Here is a 12,264-nt window from a genome sequence, read left to right on the forward strand (position 1 = left end):
CACCAACTGGATGATGCAAGCTTGCACCCCTTCCTCACCCCTAGTTGAAGTGTCACTATCTGAACAGTCTAACTGAGGTGCATCTTACTGGAAGCTCTTCCCCCTGCATGTAGAAAGAAGAAGAAGATAAACACCTCCGTTTTTCAGGGAGGCTTATGACTTAACGAGGCTACTTGAGGCGTCAGTTGCGAAGTGAGTGTGCACCGGCTTACGGAGCTCATGTTTCTTGTCCTGGCTGAGGTTCCAAGAACTTGAGCAGGCTAAATTCGCAAGCAAACATGATCACAGGGAAATTACTTTCTCTGGATCTTTGTTGTCAACAACGCATTACTTAAAGGCAGCATTTTTTAATTCCAACAGAAGCTTTAACAGCCCCTGGGCAGAATATTTCTCTGGTAATGGAAGAAAGAGACCATCTCAAGATGCCGTCTGAAGACACTGAGTCACCTTGGTCTTGGGTAAGGTCTTTAATCTAGAGTTTCAGGAATAGCATGCTGAAGTGGGAGAAAGTTTGATTCCCCTCAGCCAGTTTTTTTTATTAAAAAAAATCTGATTGTTTACTTGGTTGTCTTCTTTCTCCCCCCCCCCCTTGAGTAAAGATAGGCCAACATAGTCGGGTATAGTTGTTTTGTTTTTTAAGGTTTCCTCTTGGTTTTGTTTGTGATGCCATTCTTTGGGGCAAGCCCAGCTGTTGAAATGGCCCTTCCCCATATTTTATGTGGGGTAGATTGTAGTAGGACATCGCTGTAAGAGACACGCTGCATTGATTAGGCTTTAGACCGAATCACAAATTTAAAGGTTAGCAAGGCCTTTCCTCGTGATATTTGTACTCTTAATTTGGGAAGTTAACATTGCAGCTCTCTTTGCTCATAGAAGATGTGTACCATTCACACAGAAGAACTCTTCGGAGAGTGGTTGGTTGTGCATTGAAAGTTTTTTAACGTTTGATGTTTTACTGTGGTTTTGTAATTTGTTGGAAGCCACCCAGAGTGGCTGGGGCAACCCAACCTGATGGGCGGCATATAAATGATGATGATGAAGAAGAAAGGACTGCTCCTAGGTAATCATATGAGTTGATGTTCTCCATCTCAGAGAAGTGTGATCCTCTCTATCTATGTACCATTTATAAAACAGTCAAAGGAATGTATACAGTCCTGCAGCCAGCCTTCTTTCTTAGGTGGGAGAGCCACGTTTCATTTCGGAGAGGGAGGCGCATAGCACCAAACCAGACTCCCTGCCACTCACAGGTGGAGGGGATATAAAGGTCAGGCCAGGGGAAGGAGAAGGGGAAGGCAGCAACGTCCCTGCTCATTCCTCCTTTGTGCAGACAGTGTGTTAGCTTACATAACGGGCTACTTAAGGGTCAAGTTAACAGAAAAAATAGGACTTGGGAATGAATTAAGTTCAATCTGTTGAATTGTCTCACCTTTTTTGAGAGATCCCCAGAAATACCAGACTCAGAAGTTTGACTTTGCCCAGAGCTATAGTCCTCTTTTACCTGTGGTTGGACTCCTTGTGTTCTGATTCTTTAGGAACTTAACTACTTTGGTAATGAGCTCCTGAGCTCAGCTCTGATACTGAATTATGTATCGCAGTTTTACACCCCTTAAAAAACAAAACAAAACACCACCTGTCCAAACTTGTCTAAGTTTAGGGAAAGAAGGAGATTTTAAAATGACATTTTTTAAATATTGTTTGGATTTATAGTGCACCTAGGGAAGAACTGCTTGATTTGTGATGGTATTTAAACAAATAATCTTTTCCCTGTTAGAGATACATAAATAGAACGATCTACACATCAGAAACTTGAATAGCAGGTTGCGTATGACCACTCTTTGACTGTTCTGTCATATTTAGCAACACACCAACAATTCGAGTGGATTTTCACCCATATGACAAAGTGACATGCCCAGCTTTTTAAGCACAGCTGTGACGTCCAATTGTACAGATGCTTATGGTGAAACTGAAAAGAATAGCGGCGGAGTCAGAAGCTTGCACGTTTGGCTTACTCATCTCACTTCTATGGGGCTTTTCTTTGGAATGACCGATGCACAATAACATAGCTCAGTTTAAACACCTGTGCCTCTCACTTGGTTTCTTCATTTCCATTCTGGCTCAGGAAAACAGCAAAGGCATTTGGGTTGGTCATATAATATCAAGGTTCAGTTAAAGGGCACCGTGGACTTGGGCTGATTCATGTTCTAGGTTTAACATGTCTTTAGACCCTAAAACATGCACCCCCTCCCCCTCCCTCCCTCTCCTCCCCCCAACAGAATTCACACAGAAAGACCCACTCCTCTGTTCCTCTGTACCAGTCCTTGCCAACCCTGCACCCTCCAGTTGTTGTTGGATTATCCTCCCCCCCGACTGTTGGTTGTGCTGGCTGGGGCAAATGGGAGTTGGAGTCTGAACAACATCTGGAGGGCACCAGCCTGGGGAAGGCTGCTCTGCATAACACAGAAATACCGAATCCCTATCAGAGGTGACCCATTTTAGTAAATGTAGTGGCAGTGGGGTGAAGGGTGTGTGAGAGATAAAATCCAACTGACATTTCCACTATTTCTAAAAATATAACAACAACAGAACACAAGCTTTTAAACCAAGGCCCTGTCTAGACTTTGCATTTAAGCACTATTGTACCACTTTAAACAGGGATGCGGGTGGCGCTGTGGGTTAAACCACAGAGCCTAGGACTTGCCGATCAGTAGGTCGACGGTTCGAATCCCTGTGATGGGGTGAGCTCCCGTTGCTCGATCCCTGCTCCTGCCAACCTAGCAGTTTGAAAGCACGTCAAAGTGCAAGTAGATAAATAGGTACCGCTCCGGAGGGAAGGTAAACGGCATTTCCGTGCGCTGCTCTGGTTTGCCAGAAGCGACTTAGTCATGCTGGCCACATGACCCGGAAGCTTTACGCCAGCTCCCTTGGCCAATAAAGCGAGATGAGCGTCGCAACCCCAGAGTCGGTCATGACTGGACCTAATGGTCAGGGGTCCCTTTACCTTTACCACTTTAAACATTCATGGCTTCCCCCCAAAGTATCCACAGTTTGTTAAGGGTGCTGAGTATTGTTAGGTGACCTCTGCTCCCCTCACAGAGCTACAGTTCCCAGCATGGTTTCATGAGGGGAACAAGGGTCTCCTAACAATGCTCAGCACCCTTAACAGTTGCCAGGATTCTTTGTGGGAAGATATGGCTGTTACGGAAGTCGTATGATACTGCTTTAGATGTAACAGAGAGGATGGGAACCAAGTCATACCACTGGTCTATCTAGCTCATCATTGCCCATACTGACTCCAGGGTTTGGGGCTGAGGACATTCCCAGCTCTACCTTGAGATGCATGGAAATGAACTTGGGACTTTCAGATTGCAGAGCAGATGCTCTATGATTGAGCTTTGGTGCTTCCACCAAACAAGCACTTGCTGCCCTTTAATTGTAACCCGTGACCAGTGATGAACCTTGGGGACTGAAATTTCAGTGGCATCCTGCGCGACACCAAAATTTGGTGCCCCGCTGTCTCTCCTGCTCCATTCTAAATAATAGTTGTGGCATCCTCTGAGGTGCCCCTGAGGCTTTGCCCCCAGTGTGGCTGAACCATTGGTGCTCCCCTAACTCTGCCTCTGCCACGGAACAGACTTCCCTACATTGGAGCTACAGGAGGGTTGACATACATCCAGAATTTCCCTAACATAACAGGGATTAGGCTGTCAGAAACAGTGTCCAGGCAGAAATCGCTGGAAGTCCGGGAAAATCTGGACGTATGGCAATCCATGTTAGAAGTGTAGATTTTGGCAAATTTCCTTAAAAGTAGCTCAAAAACTTCATTATTATTTTTTTGAGATTTTGCAAAAAATGCGAACAAAAAAACACCCAACATTTTTTTTTGTCTGGATTTTCACTTTTTGAAATATGGCAACCCTAAACTATGGCAAAGAGTTCTTCATTCCAAAAGATAGCCTTTGCATCTCTTGGGAATAGGACAGCTGAGAGCGGAAAGGTTATTTATAATAGATCCGTTGTGCTGATCCAACCCACACAGTAGGAAGTATGGGCTTCTGTTCACTGTTTGTTGTAAATGACTGCCCCCACACTTAGGAGTAGTGATCACTGTGACACCTGTCGGCCTCAGCCTTATTTCAGTGTGAATTTTTGCATGGCTGACACATTCTCAAATCATCGTCATTGTAAGATTTGATTTTCCATGGCTTAGATCTCTAGACCATGCTTCCTCCAACAGAAGTTGGGGTGGGGGTGCTGGACAGGTGATATTTATGGATTCCTTTCCCCCCCTCTAAAAATCTGCTCTGGAGAATAGAGGAAACCTCCAAAACAGGGCAGGGAGGGGGCTACAGTGTTAGGGAGATCCAGTGAAAATAACCTCTTCCCCGTTTTGACAGTTGTACCGCTCCACTGGATCAAAAGCCTTCTGTGGTCCGAAGGAGCTCTTCAGCTCACAGCTAAATTTGGATCCAATCCCACATTTTTGAAAAATGATTGCATAAAAGAAAACAACAACATTTGCAGTTTACGGATAAGGGTAAAAAGTGCTTCTATAAGACACAATTCGGGAAGTTGGCACCGAAGAGTACAGTAAACCAACCCAGCTAAAATCTCATGTTTTGTCTTCTGGAAGAGATATGTTCTTCTTCTGTTAACATGATGACATGCTTTGGAAATTTAACTTGCTCCTCCAGGAACCAAGCAATTGCTTGAGAGTCCTTAGCATAGGTCCCATCAGTTGACTCCATAACAGGTGATTGAGGTCCTGTTGCTTCAACTGTGACGAACGTAACCGTTCTGATGGATCAGTAAATCCTCTACTAGGAATTTGTGGTAGCAGGTTCTCTTATTTACCCACAGCATTGTAAATCGGGGGGGGGGGGCAAATTTAAAGGCAGAGCAGTCATTGTATAAAAGTGGAAGAGAAAACCCATTTCTCTGAACTGAAAATACCACACACACACACGTTCTAGATCTGGTATAAGGCAGATTGGGAATCCACTGGTAGATCTCTGAATGATTTGCATTTGATCAGTGAGAATTTTCCAAATTGTTCAACAATAGCCATTCAGTGAATGGACCTGACTATCAGATTTCTTCAGGAATAATTATATGTGGCCTGAAACACAGACCGTTCTCCTCTGCACATGGCTCTCCCTAAAGCATGCTGGTTAGGATAGAATTCCCTCCACTCCCAGATTTGCTTTGCTACCTACAGCAACTGTAGGGAAAAAAAATGTGAGAAGTTGAATATGATCCTAAGAATATAAATACCAAATGGAAGAAGAGGAAAAGTGGGAGGGCATACAGCTGTCCTTCCCGACTTATTTTTTCCGTCATGATTTATCACTACCTACAGAGAACTTGTATTTTTAGAGACTGACATTAGGTGAGCTAAAGGCTTTGAGATTGCTAGAGGTTAGGTTTAGGAAGCCATTTCCCACATACCTTGCTTGTTGATGCATTGTCTTCTGTGTTGCATTTTTCTTCCCTTCCTCCCCCACAACAAACACCCTGTGAGGTGAGTGGGGCTGAGAGACTTCAAAGAAGTATGACTAGCCCAAGGTCACCCAGCAGCTGCATGTGGAGAAGCGGAGACGCGAACCTGGTTCACCAGATTACAAGTCTACTGCTCTTAACCACTACACCACACTGACGACATAGCTCACTTTGTCATATTCTCCAATCTGCTTCAAGTGAATCTGTAGTTGCGTTTCGTTCTGTATTTGGCTGTGCAGAATCCGCTGTTTTCGTGGACATACTAGTTTTACACAGGGTGTTACGTAGCAGAAATGGTTCCTTACGAATCCAGCCTCTTGTCTGTGTCTGCCTTGATTTGTTTGTCAGAATGTTAGCAGATATCCTACAATGGAGAGCTGTTGTCAACATCTTGAAACTGCAGGCAACAGCTAGGACTGCAAAGCCTTAGCAGGGCCTGGCACTGACACTGCCCATGGGTTTATCTGATAGGAGCAGTGGGGTCTGGGATGCCACCTATTGTTTTAAATTTCCCACAGTGCCCTAGAGCACAGGTCATAACAGTATGTAGTGGTATTGTGAAGCATTTATAAATCAGCTTCCCTGATTAGCCCTTTCCAAAACAATAAGAGAACTGAATCCTTTGAAATTTGCACTTCTCTGAATTTTGCAATGCAGTTCCCCAGTCAGGGAATTTGTACAAAAATGCATACACTTGGCTCGATTGTCCATATAAATGCATAGATCGCTGAAAAAGACATGGAAAAATTCTTTATATTAGGGAAACCTACTTTGCAAAATGGTGTATATTAGGGGAAATTGCATGCAAAAATGTGTATATTAGGAGAAAATCCTGATGGATTTTCTTGAGGACTTTTTGGGGGGAAGGGGTGCGCATGAAAGGAATCACAAACTGATGTGGACATGTAGAGAAATGAGCCTAACACTTGGAAAATACAAAACTGAGAGAAATCAAAATGCATGAATTTCTTCACCCATATTTGGCATGAACATGACATCAAAGTGAGTACAGACAAATCTCTCTAGGGAGAGCACTCCATAGCTGAGGTGCCATAGCTGCAAAAGCCATCACTTTAGCCATCCTCTTCCCCCGCCCAAATGCTGGTGATACCTGGAGAAGAACCTTGGGTGTTAATCTCAGCCTACTGGGAGATTAATGTTGGAGGAGACAGCCCAAGATACTCAAGCACTCAGACTCTAAAGCCTTTGAAAGTCTTGCAGACACAAACATGGTGAAAGCATTTGTGGTGGGACTGTGAGGTAAGCAGTCAAGTGAACAAGGTGTGTTTGTGTATGCTCCTTAGAATCTCAGTCACACACTACAATGCATCCTGAAGTAGGCTGAGAAGATAATGACATCCTCCCATGAATGGTCCATGCTGCCTTTGCCACACTTGACCGGGCTATGTGGTATCACAACAACTGCAGATGATTACAACACACACACAGGAGTCTGAATGTTTACAGCTGTCAAAGCTATCTAGTAATGTTTTATGATTTAGTAATGTTTATGCATGTTGAATTGGATGTAGGGTTGGAAAGACCCTGAAGGTTGTCTAGCCCAACCACCTGCGGTGCAGGAATCTCAACAAGATCATACGTGACAGATGGCCAGCCAACCTCTGCTTTCAAAACTCCAAGGAAATGAGAGTGTACCATCTCCTGAGGGAGCCCGTTCCATTGTCAAACAGCTCTTCCTGATGTTTAGTTGGAATCTCCTTTCTTGTAATTTTAATCCATCCATTGCCTCTTTCTTTTGTTGTGCCAAAAGTGCCTAACACAAACAGAAATGGAATAGGTCCAAAGGCCGATACAGACACAAGCTCCGGTCCACAGAACAGAACAAAACACTGCAAGCAAAAATAAATGAGCGAAAGGACACTGGATGAGAGAGAGGAGGGTTAACTAGTTTTGAAAGCTCTCATCCTTTCCCTCATAAGGCTTCCAGGGATTCTCAGCTTGTGTTGTGGCTGAAGTCCAGCTTTGATGTTACAAAGCCTGAAGATATGCTTTTTATGCCATGTCTGCAGCAGTCTACATTTCATGCGAGCCACGTGGTGTCCTGTTTGTTTGCAAGTGTAATTGCCCTGGAGTTCATTTTGGGTTTGAAACTGTGATTGGAAGCTTCGGTGAGACAATGGGCATTGGAATAATCTGGGATAAGGCTTTGAAGGGGGACATCTCAGCCACCTTAAGATGGAGCTTTAGTTTGGTTTGTTCTGCCTAGAAGGCACCCAACCATCTTACAAGAGAACAGCCTGATCTCTTCAGACTCTGAGATGGCACCATGAGGCATTTTCCAGTGATCTCTGTTTCTCAAAAAAATGCCGGTAAGCTGGCTTGTTGTGACCTGATTTAGATTCAAATCATAAATTATTTCTCTCTCAGAATATTGCTGTGCTGAGTGTGGGTGGAATGCTAAGCCATTTATTGAGATTGCAGATACTTGGCCCAAGGCTTCAGCGAATTGTTGTACTCTCTATAGAGATGCAGGAAAATAAGGATGGTTGGGTTGGATCAACGCTTGCTATTTTTCTAAAAAACAAAGAGGTGCCAGAACTCACCATGAACACCTCTCCCTTGTTCTCTTAGAATGGCAATGACGCCCACCTGAGAGGTTCTGGAACTGAGTTCTGGCTGGCAGCAGGGAAAGCCCTGCTTGCACCTATCCTTTAGGAAAGGGTGGAAAACTGCCACCACACTGATGCATCGAAGCAAACTGGTGCAGCTTCAGTGAGAAGGAGTGTATCAGAAAACTTACAGTGAAGAGTGCCATTTGGACACCCAAGCCAGCCCTCCAATCTGCATGGTGAGAAGCACCACCAAAGCTTGCAAGATTTTTTTCCTTTAAAATAGATGGTACTTCTCACCATGCGCATTGGAGGGATGTTGTTGTTGTTTAGTCGTTTAGTCGTGTCCAGCTCTTCGTGACCCCATGGACCAGAGCACGCCAGGCACTCCTGTCTTCCACTGCCTCCCGCAGTTTGGTCAGAATCATGTTTGTAGCTTCGAGAACGCTGTCCAATCATCTCGTCCTCTGTTGTCCCTTTCTTCTTGTGCCCTCAATCTTTCCCAACATCAGGGTCTTTTCCAGGGAGTCTTCTCTTCTCATGAGGTGGTCAAAGTATTGGAGCCTCAGCTTCACGATCTGTCCTTCCAGTGAGCACTCAGGGCTGATTTCCTTAAGAATGGATATGTTTGATCTTCTTGCAGTCCATGGAGGGATGTTAATGCTGGCTATATACTTAAGGCAATGCGCCACTGAAAAGAAACCTCACAGCTGCATGGATACTGGGGCCCTCTGCATATACGCAAAGCCACAGATTGAGAGCCATGTTGTCCTAAGTTCCATTGATCCCCATAGTATGCATTTCAAAGTAGGTGCGAATAAGGCCAGAACCTGAACCAGGGGCCATCCATAACGCCATACATTTCATAAATCACCAGGTATCGCTGTGATCAATTTCCTGAAATTCCACCAAGTATCAAAGGAGGCCGTAGGAGGGCTTGAATGGAAATGAGAATGGCTGTGGCATTGCCCCGTGGAAGAGGCAAAAAAGCTGTTTATTAATAGATGTTTGGCAGACATGCTGTACCAATATTTCATGAGGCTGCAGAAGCGATGCCGGATCAAGTTTCTTGTTCAATTCCAATGATGCATGCTCAATGGGTAATAGGTCAGAAGGGGTGGGGGGTGGGGTGAACTATTTATCTTAGATATTTCACATCACTCAACAATTCCAAGCAAAATAATAGTCTTGCAGCCCTATTCTACGCATGTTTACTCAGAAGTAATTCTCACTGAGTTCAGTGTGCCTTAATTCCAAGAAAATGGGAATATCAACGAGAAATCAGTAATAGGTGGAAATGAGTGAGCTCATCAGGAAAAATCTAAGGTGGAGGCACATAGGTAAGAGTGTTAGTAATAGAACGTATCACATGAGGTTTAATCCCCCTTGATTGTGCACCCTGGGTAAAGGTGCACAAAACTGTAACATTATAGTGCAATCCTATGCATGTCTATTCAGAAGTAAGTCCCATGGAGTCCAGTGGAACTCATTTCCAAGTAAAGGTGCACATGATCATTCTCTTAATCTTTTGTGTAGAATATACAAAATGTTGGCACCGAAGTCAAAGCCCTAAGAAGTATGCATGGATGTCTCCAGCGCTGTCCCTGCAGGAGTTAATGGTCATGTGCATTAACACCACTAATTTCATTCTTTAGTTGGTTCTTATGGTTCCTTTAAAGCAGTGGTGGCCAAACTTGGCCCTCCAGCTGTTTGGGGACTACAACTCCCATCACCCCTAGCTAACAGGACCAATGGTGAGGGATGATGGGAATTGTAGTCCCAAAACAGTTGGAGGGCCAAGTTTGGCCATCACTGCTTTAAAGGCTTGGCTCTCAGGAACCACCCAGGAGGGAATGCCCCTATAATGCATCACATATGCCCCTTGCCCAGCGGTGGAGGAAGCTTCTCGGGCACCTGGAGTGAACCACCCATAGGGGCAGGGCGAACCACCCATAGGGGCGGGGCATGAGGCACCCATAGGGACAGGGTGCACGGCGCCCATAGGGACAGCATGGGGTGTGTGGTGCCCATAGGGACGGAGCGCATGGCGCCCATAGGGAGGGATGGGACAGGGTGTGTGGCATCCATAAGGATGGGACAGGGGGCATGGCGCCCATAGGGACGGGACACGCCATGGGGCCTCAGCCGCCCTACAGCGGGGAACCTGTGGGTGCCAGAGATGCGTGGCTTGGGCGTGCTGCAGGTGAGTGCCACCTGCCCTTGCCAAAATTGGGCTTGTGCCTGGTCCCAAGTATTTACCACTGGGAAGTCTAATTTTATCTTCCAGGCTCAGATAATATGTTGCTAATGGAAGACTGGTGAACTGAAATTCACTTAAGAGGGGCCGGCATCATGCATGCTCCACCCAACTGAAAGCAACCCAGTGCCAGCTGTCTGTGGAAATCCACCATTGACAAACTTGCTTGTTTTCGTTGCCTGAGTTGGACTTCAAAAAACAAAGAGGTTGCCAAGATCACATCTGGCCCAATACAGGCATCAAGCCAGTGTGGGTCATAACTTGTGTAGGCCTGACTTAAGAGGACTTCTGTTCAGGGTTACCTCAGAGGTTCCCAACCTCTTTGGGCCCGTGGGCACATTTGAAAATGAAATAAACTGTTGTTGGCACCACACACATCTTGCAATTTCTTTTATTGGCAAAAAGCCTAATTTCAGCAGGGCAATACCCTGGTTGCCAGGGAAGGCCTCTGTGGATTCATGTGGGTCCACAGGCATGGCGTTGGGAATCCCTGGCTCAAAATATATGGTGAAAATGTATTTTGCTGCTCTCTTCATACTTTGTACGGGGTTGTGAGTGTACTGTGTCCCCTCACTAAAGGTGTTGCAGTCAGGAACAGCTTTAGTGAGGGAACATAGTATACTCACAAACCCAAATATGCAAAGATATGCTAAATATGCACCTCACTAAAGATGTTATTGACTGCAGCCTTTGCTTTGTAAGTGTCTAGATCATGGAAGGTGGCTCTAGTTGGGCATTGTGTATGTGTATATATATATGTGTGTATATGTGTGTAGACAATCTTTCCCCTTTTGTCCCAAGATTCTGGAGCAGTGTGTGGGCACACCCTCCGTTCATGTTTTCCCCAGAAAAATCAGCAGCTCTTAAATTCTGACGCCTCAGACAACCACCAGGGCTGCCTATTAGGCTGGGCTGGCCCTGTTTCTTCTGATAAATGTTGAGGCATCAGTGGGTCGTTTTGTCTCCCTGAAGAGATTTTGTCTATTTTTAGCTACTGAGCAAAAACAATTGTAAATGCTTGATAACACCCGAGTGCTTTTTAAAAAAAGGATTTGACCTTAGGAAAGAAAAAAAGATTAGTTCACTCTCCTTGTAACCAGACCTACCCGATGCCAGTATGTCACCTGACCTGCTTCTCTGACTCATTGCAAGGGGACTAACTGTACATTTAAGGCATTATCGCTCAGGATCAAGTGGACTTCTCAGTGTAATTGCTTTACGACTCTCGGGTGTCATGTTACATGCATGGATGACTCCCCAACCCTTCGTGCCTTAGAGAGCTCTGCAGTTGGCTAGTAAAACTGCTGATTAAGATTTCCCAATCTTAAAGCGGCTCTCTTAAGGGCAGATTCCCCCTTGGCCTTGTTGAAAACAATGCCAATACGTTTATTTCACATCTGGCAACCAATGCACCCCTTTGGTTCCAGACAGTACATGGGTAGACGAGTCTAAAAAGCCTGGGAAGCAAATGATCACGAACATCTAGCAACTATGGCAGGATCATCTACCAGAAGTAATGTACAGTGGTACCTCGGGTTAAGTACTTAATTAGTTCCGGAGGTCTGTTCTTAACCTGAAACTGTTCTTAACCTGAGGTACCACTTTAGCTAATGGGACCTCCCGCTGCTGCCGCACCGCAGCGTAGCCTGAAGCGTATGTAACCCGAGGTACCACTGTATTTTGCATTAACTCAAGAAATGTGTATTCACTTCTGACCAAACTAAGCCTTCTGATGTAGATCTTGCAGTTACAGTGGTACCTCGGGTTAAGTACTTAATTCGTTCTGGAGGTCCGTTCTTAACCTGAAACTGTTCTTAACCTGAAGCACCACTTTAGCTAATGGGGCCTCCCGCTGCCGCCAGGCCACCAGAGCACAATTTCTGTTCTCATCCTGAAGCAAAGTTCTTAACCCGAGGTACTATTTCTGGGTTAGCAGAGTCT

At 45.1% G+C, this 12,264-nt stretch overlaps 1 protein-coding gene across 7 annotated transcripts in view; it reads left to right on the forward strand.

Annotated features, from left to right (window-relative positions):
• Nucleotides 1-106: 106 nt before the first annotated feature.
• Nucleotides 107-12,264, forward strand: part of LPIN1 (lipin 1) — an 83,266-nt gene continuing 71,108 nt past the window's right edge. For 2 of the 7 annotated variants that reach the window (XR_014524061.1, XM_083495549.1), the window contains exon 1: nt 107-458. Coding sequence is in view for 4 of the 7 variants with exons in the window: in XM_083495549.1 (XP_083351675.1) it covers nt 399-458 (60 nt within the window). In the remaining 3 variants the exon portion in view is untranslated. Of the gene's footprint in view, nt 529-7,388; nt 7,827-12,264 lie in introns of those variants that run through there. The other 5 variants (XR_014524062.1, XM_083495552.1, XM_083495553.1 and 2 more) reach the window with 4 other exon arrangements.

This window comes from Podarcis liolepis, assembly GCF_965112155.1.
Source record: "Podarcis liolepis genome assembly, chromosome: 3".
Lineage (NCBI taxonomy): Eukaryota > Metazoa > Chordata > Lepidosauria > Squamata > Lacertidae > Podarcis > Podarcis liolepis.